General features: G+C 40.0%; 1 protein-coding gene across 2 annotated transcripts in view; it reads right to left on the reverse strand.

Moving 5' to 3' along the window:
• The window catches only part of sdk1b (sidekick cell adhesion molecule 1b), a 253,500-nt gene extending 248,684 nt beyond the window's left edge, over window positions 1-4,816 (reverse strand). For both annotated transcript variants that reach the window (XM_051903427.1, XM_051903423.1), the window contains exons 1-2: window positions 4,269-4,816; window positions 2,874-3,728 (exon numbers count right to left, since the gene is read on the reverse strand). In XM_051903427.1, coding sequence (XP_051759387.1) covers window positions 2,874-3,348 — 475 coding nt within the window. In that variant the 5' untranslated portion in view covers window positions 3,349-3,728; window positions 4,269-4,816. The remainder of the gene's footprint in view (window positions 1-2,873; window positions 3,729-4,268) is intronic.
• Between the last annotated feature and the right edge of the window lie 3,080 nt (window positions 4,817-7,896).

Below are 7,896 nucleotides of genomic sequence, written 5' to 3' on the forward strand. Positions count from 1 at the left end.
GCAGCAAAACAACTTGGGACGGTGTGTGACAGTCCTCAAAAGTTTCAGCTTTTGGGACTGAAGCATTTTAAAAATCTGTTTAGGATTAAAGGAAAACCCACAAAGACACGTGTTGATGCATGTTGTATGTTCAGCAGCTCTCTTCATTCACTATGAATTTAATATTAGTCTTTTGTAAAAGCAAGATGGAAGAAAATAACTTGGCCTACCTCATATTATTAACAGCTTCATGACAGGACAACTGGAAGAAATATGATTAGGCTCGAATTGCATTGCATAGAACAGCAAGTGTCCCACATGATCCATTACTGTCAGAATTCTGATCTCAGATCAAAAGATCTTAACTTATCTTAATGTTTATTTGAAAAAATAAAGGTAACACTTAAGGGCTTTGCACACTGAGTCCGAAATTCACGTCCAAAATTTTCGCATGTTAAAAAATAAATACAACCTCACGTTGTGTCAATCACATTTACACACTGCTTCCGAAACTCTAAAAAAAAAAATCGGATCGGGTTTAATTTTCTGCGTTTTTTTTTGCACCCGTAGCAAACATTTTGAGAGGTGTTTTGACCATTCAAAGCCACCGTACAAGCGGACACCAAAATCCAGAATGGCGTCTGACAAGTTGATCCACTTCATCTCGCAGCACAAAACACTGTATGACAAACAAAGTGCGGAATCCATATATATTGGTGGTCTTCTTTTTTAATATGTGGCTCCAGTATCGCTAGCAAAGCATCAAACTGAGCCACTGACATCATGAAGTAAACTTTCAATCGCTCGGGACAATCCCACAGCTCCTTGATAAGGAGATGGAACTCTCATTCATCTCTATGCAATCTCAGGATTGGATGGACCCAATATTTCCTCTTTCTTTTTCTCTTTTTAAGAAGAGAGAGGACAACAAAATCATCCTCACAGCTTGAAGACTCCATTTTGTAATGACTCAGCAAGGCTTCTGTGCGTGACGAATTTTTAGGATGACGAATGCAAAAAAACATATTCGAAAATTTCGGACTCGGTGTGCAAAGACCTTTAGGGTTCAATTCTCACTATTAACTAGTTGCTTATTAGCATGCATATTACTAGAATATTGGCTGTTTATTAGTACTTATAAAGCACATATTAACGCCTTATTCTGCACGACCATATTCTACATCCCTTAATCCTACCCAATACCTAAACTGAACAACTACCTTACTAACTATTAAGGAGCAGTAATTAGGAGTTTATTGAGGCAAAAGTCGTGGTTAATAGTTAGTTAATAGTGAGAACTGAACCCTATTCTAAAGTGTGACCAAAATAAACATTAACCTTCAAACTAGTGCCTAAAATGCTGCTTCACACTTGCTGCGAATATCATATTAACCGCTTCCAATTTTGTCTATAATAGGCTCTAAATTCTTTCCATGAGCAGACCTTGACAGTGATTTAGAAGTTGAGCATGCATTGGACTTTTTCTTGCAAGTGGCCTGCTTCTAAATATAACTTCTGAATAACAAATGTTCAATTTCTTCTAAACTGAAGCTTTGAATGATGATAGACACAAATTCTTGAGGGATTTCAGGTTTAAAAAGAATAAACTTGATTAGAGAAAACTGATGGTTGCGCTGGAATAAAACTAATATGATGCTTAACAAAGCAGGATGACTCTCTTTCTGCCATTCTCTGATGGGATGTGATCAATAACCTTCTGACCTCCTTAAGGTTGGGGTTTGGGCCACATCCAAAGCCATAGCGAGACCTTGACATTAACACGGGGAGAAAGCTGAGTCTGCAAGCACGCAGAGAAAGTGAGAGAGGAAAAAGTGCCAGCCACCAATGCTGAAGTCACAGGAGTGGGTGTTCTTGTAACTGTTTTGAGTCGAATGCATTCATGCGTTTGCATTAATGCAACCTTCAAAAGAAAGACAGATGAATTTCACAGCCCCAACACTGAAAAGCCCACGGCATCTCCATGCCAAATGCGTTTAATACGGTGAGGCGTCGCTTGCAATACAATCATACTTTTGAATCTTTTAATCTTGCTGCCATTTTAAAGACTGAGATGCTCCCACGCGTGGCACGCAAAATCTGTGCTCTGCTTTAAAACATCCTAATTCAATCAGTAACACACCGCCCCCCTTTGAAAAACAGCCTGCCGGGTACCAGAGCGACCCAGCTGGCACCGTATGCAGTCTACAGCCTGATGAAGCCGATTCCAGTCAAGGCTTAACTGAATTCTGCTCTGAATCATAATTCTGAATCTCAGTGGGTCAGTGTCCTTTCCTTCACACCCTTTTCTTTTTCACACGCCTGCACTTCGTAAATTCATGCATCCTGCTCCCTCTACTTGTCAGTTTGACGTTCAGTCAATACGACGTGTGTGTGACCTGAGAAAATGTGCGTGTTGACAGCATATGACCTTTACCGCTTTTGTTGAGACACATACAGGCACGATCGCCCACCCCTCTCTCTCCATGTCCCTCATTCTGTTCATCTCTTTCTGTGTCCCCCTTTTTCCTTTCTCTCTTTATATGTCCCTCTTTTCCTTTCTATCCATCTCCCCCATCTCCTTCTGTCTAGCCTATGCCCCCCTTTTTCTCTCTGCCCCTCGTTCTCTCTCTTTCTAGTTTTCGGATACCCTTAAATGCCCTAAATGTTTAAATTTACTTACCCCATCCATAACAATTAGCACCATTGTATACAAACAGATTTTTTATACATGCATTTTATACATTCAATGACATAATTACAATCAACTTTATATAAAAAATAAAAAAAACACATGGTCTAAGTAAAATTTTAACATTTACTTGTCAAAATAACATTTCAAACCCTGAGTAAAAAAGAAAAAAAAGTGAAGTTATGATATACAACTCTAAACTTACCTTGAGCGCGCAACATGTGGGTATTCCAGAGGAACACAAGGGCAAAAATCCAACCCCACATCCCGCACCTCGCTTTCCCCGTCATCACCTTCCTTGTATTTCCTTGGCGGTCAATAATCCCTTTAACCTTGCCCTTGGTAAGAGGGCTCTGACCCCCGGAGAAGCTGTAATCTGTAACCTCGGCAGATGTGGAGGTTTGTGAGAAAAGAGGAAAGTGCGCGCTTCGCTTCACCGCATTTACGAGGCGATTCTCATTCATCCCACACGCCGGAGAGTTCAGCTCTGAGTCCGCGACTTTCCCGGTCGCTTTACTTTCATGGCTCATGGCTTTCTGAAAGCCCTCACCCGCGTATTCAGCACTGAATAAAACGACACCTTCAAACCAAAAAGACCAAGTCTCCGTACACTGCTCCAAAAACAACGAACATCCCTTCGCTAAGCGCGAGCCGCTCTTCTGTGTCCCGAGACGGCTCATGATGTTTCAGTATTGATTCCAGTTAAGTATTAATACGTTTGAGTGTACCGGATTTAATTTATCCGCTTAGAGCGCCAATATCTCCTGTAAACCCACGTTGTTTTGACGTATTCGCAGTTCGGATTATCTACCCGATCATTTCGAGCATTTTCACGGCATTCAGCGACTCTTGAAGAATCCCTTACAATCCATATCGGTGCTCATTAGATGTGCCTTTATCCATTTGGAACAGACCGCTGGAAATATTGCCTGTTTAATCTGGTTAAGTGTAATGTTACCCAGAATACTTTATGTATCCAACAGGTTAACCATGCAGGACGCAAAAAGAATCACATAGGTCAAGAACGTCCAGTACAAATTCCTCGTAAACGAATAAACACCTGTGAACAGAAAAAGCAGACGTCATGAGTATCCAAATTAAAAACGGTGTAATATGGCTTAAATTATAAACCTTCTGAGTAGCTAACACATTAGATATATCCTACACTTCATATATGTCTTGAAAAATGTGTTTACTGAGATGTTTTATTTACTTTTCACAAACAAATACAAAAAAACAACAACAATTAAAGTGTTGTATATTAGTTTGTTCACAACCAGTCAGCTAGATAAAGTAGAAAATAATAACTTGTGGTTCAGTAAATTAGACGAATTAATTTAGTAACCGATTGATTCATAAGTGTTTTGATTCACTAAAGAGAACAAGCAAAAAAAAAATCATTTGATCACAATAGTCGCGCTGCATGATTTGATTCACTAAAAAGAACCGACACGTAAGAATCACTCCTTTGGGAGTCGAATTACACTGGTCGCGCTCTGTTTTTGATTCACTAAAAAGAGCCGACTCATAAGAGTCATTCGTTGGAGGTCCACTCCAAACCCGGGCAATTGTAAACATATTAGACAACAGATGCACTCACCTTCATCATCACTTGGTACATCTTTCCAGCAGTTACTGCTTAAAGTTCGGGTACGCACTGAATCGATGTAATTCGTAACTTTGGAAGCTTAAACTCCTCATCTAACGCTCTGGCGGTATGGTTTGGGTGAATGAATGCATCAAGCGAAGAGAACTGAGCTCTGTGGCGGTCACTGAACACCTGCTGCCCGGACCGAAGATACAAACTTGCAATAAGGCTCCTGTCAAGAAATTCAAAGTTTAGTCGGATGCTAGTAAAATCAACAATTCTTTAAAAGGCTTTGAATGCGCCGTTCGAGTTTCTCTCCTCAGGAATAGTAGCTAATTTGTACAGAGCTGAATTTGAAGTTGAATTCGGCATCCCAGCCGCTCCGCCCTGCTCAGCGCTGATTGGTCCGCCCTCAGCACACTACAGCCTATATTATTTTTCATGGAGAGCACGTGGAAAAGGGAAAGCTTCTGAAACACGGTGTCATGCGCCCCCAATCAGACAGAAACATTCATGCTCGAAAGTCACACCGAAAATGTAAAGTTTACAGATCTCTTTCAAAAAAACAAACAAAAAAAAAAGAGTTCAAGTTTCAGAAAGTGTTTTTTGTTATTACGGTCTTTTACATTGTTGAGGACAGTCTTAAAGTCTTTCTTAACACACACAAATCCAAACTTGAATAACTTTCTTTCTTATTATCGATTTTTTTTCCTGACAGCTCATAAAAAGTCCATAAACATTACACTATATTCCAAAACTTGTGAATGATACACCTGAAGAATGAAATTTAAGTGGTTATTTGTTGAAATAGTTCATGTTGCCTATACAAATTTGAAAGACACATCAAGCCAGGTTCGACATATGAATATCTGTCTTGATAGGGAATACTTGTGCTGATTTGAGATAGATCTGATTTAAATTTAGGCCTGTTCCTCATGCAGGGTAAATAAATTTAGAAGACTTGGTATAACAAACCTTGCATGAGCCAGTTTTGTGATAGCCTTTTCTACTCCTTTTCTTCTTCTTCTTCTTTCTTAAGTTAGCAACATTAGTAACATTAAGAGTAAAAGAGGACAGAATAATCATATGTGAACTATTCCTCTAATTTCTGCAGATAAAATGCTTGGTAACCAGTAAATGAATAAGTGAATAAATGAATATCCATATGAAAATTCAGAGCAGTTAGAGTGTCAAGGTCAATGTGCTAATATTAAGCCAGCATATACTTTTTTTATTAAGAATATTGTGTTTTCATTAAATGACACATTGATTATTAAAACTATCTAAAATGATCTTAGATTTTACTAGGACTATAAATCATCTCAGAGTCTATTCATGGACATAGCACTGACACCAGTTAAAATGAATATTGGAATTGTGGCATTGATCTTTTTTAAAATAAATTTACTTTAAGACGGTTTGACAGCAATATTCAGAGTGGTTTAATGGCATTTGATGTGTTTTTTATATACAATTTATTTTCCCTGGAAAGACACTGGGGGAAACAGAGAGGTTATAAGATGTCTAAAACATTTTTAATCAATAATACTATAATTTTAGACAACTCCATTAAGCACTCAAAAAAAGATATCAAGGGCTGCGTCCGAAATCACATACTCTCTTGAGTAGGTACTTATATTGAATAAGTGATTACTTCACGACTGCTAAAAAGTATGTTCTATATATATGAATGTGTGTAGTATGATTGTAGCTCACACGTACTACATCCGCCATGCTGTCATTATCATGTGACCTACCAGAGTCAGTTACGTCGCTTCACTGCCATTAATAAGTCCTCTTCCGTGGCCTCATGATATAGTAAAGTGTCCATCATATGCACACTTCAGAATCTCACTGGAAGTAGTAGGTCATTCGTGTACTTTTTGCCTACTCTTTTATGAGTACTGTGAATTCAGACACACTTGTTTAATCACATACTGTTTTTCGCCTACTATACAGTGGGGAAGTATGCGATTTCGGATGCAGCCCACGTTTATTAGCTTCTAAAAACGGTGCCATTTCTGCCCACAATGTTACTTCCATGAACAGTAACTCTCCAAAATCATTCTCTTCTGAACATAAGGCCTTAAACTCTACAGAAGTTGCTTTTGTTGAAAAGCTAATGAAAGTCAGGTGGTGGCCATGGCAATTGACCAGTGGTGGCGGGTTGTGCTTGCTCCCGTCACTGAAAGCGGTTCCTTCATTTCTCAGTGGCAAAATGTGTTAATACTCTGGCCTCTGCCTGTGCTGGTCATTCCTTGGTTTCTATTAAGTATGTAATTGGAACAACTAATTCCAAAACCAATTTGATTTGCAATTATGTCCATCCCCATTCCAGGGCACTATTCATTTAAAGCCTGTCTTACTCAGACAGCGATAGTGGACTGACATGAGGACACAGGTGTGTGCGCACACACAAACACACACAGATTCCAATCTTCTGCTCTGCCTTGAATTAAATGTTCCTCAAGCCACATCTCTTAATGTGTTTTTTTCAATGTGTAAATGGTTTCCACTCACTTCATGTCAGAGGTACTTGTTACATCCAGAAAAAAAAAAAGAAAAAAAAAAAGAGTTTAACCAACCACAACCTGTTAAAGGAACAGTTCACCCAAAAGTGAAATACTGCCCTCATTTAGTCAGCCTCATGTTAGTCCAAATGTGTATGACTTCCTTGCTTCTGAGGAACACATACATTCAAAATGGATGCAATTGTATGTTATATTATAAGTCTTAAGGCCGGGACACACCAAGCCGATGGTCGGCCGTCAGGCAATGCCAGGTCGTTTTTGAATGTCAATCAGCTTAGTTTTTTCGGTGTGTTCTGAACCGTTGGCTCAGATGCTGTCTGGGTTTTTTGCCCCAATTCAGCATGTTGAATCAGCGTTGGGCCGTCATTGTAAGAGAGAGAACTCTGATTTTCATTATAACATGAGACGACTGGAATGAAGAATGTGATCAGCATGATTGATATTCAAAAATGGCAAGCAAGCAAGCTTGTTTACGGTTTGTATATCTGCAGTCCTAGTTTCGGTTTCCCTTTTTGATTGATGAAAATAGACTATTGATACCTGCTGAAATAGACAGATATTTACTTACACTCAGGCGCAGGAAGCACATGCTAGTTGACAGTGGCCTTTAGTCCTTTTGGTGTGGTCAAGTGCAGCTTTTTGACACAGCTGATGAGAGGGAACAACACAGTCTGCTTTTGTTGCCGGTAGTTCTTTGACGTCGGCTTGGTGTGTCCTGGGCTTTAAGATGAACAGACTGTACTCTGTTACATACTCTGGCACTTTCATCGAGGCAAGCTCTGGCTCTCTGTCTGCGGTGTGCTCTGGCATCCTGTCCGTGCAGTGGGGTGATGGCTGGCTGGGCTCTGGGTCTGGAGTGGTGCTGGTGATGTCTTCCACTGGGCAGATGGTGAACACCGATCACCAGCACCACTCCAGAAAAGCAGCGAATGTCCCCCGAGGACCAACACCGGGCAGGCATGCTGTTGTGCACTCATTAAGGCTTGGAAGAACGCGCACAATGAGTGATCCGGGAAGTTGGTAAGGCATGCTAGTTGTAAAAATCCGCAGGTGTGGTCCACGAGATTCCTGCTTCTGCTCTAGGCAAAGCAGCTGAACAGCTGATAAAT

The sequence above is a fragment of the Ctenopharyngodon idella genome, chromosome 1 (genome assembly GCF_019924925.1).
Source record: "Ctenopharyngodon idella isolate HZGC_01 chromosome 1, HZGC01, whole genome shotgun sequence".
Classification (NCBI taxonomy): domain Eukaryota; kingdom Metazoa; phylum Chordata; class Actinopteri; order Cypriniformes; family Xenocyprididae; genus Ctenopharyngodon; species Ctenopharyngodon idella.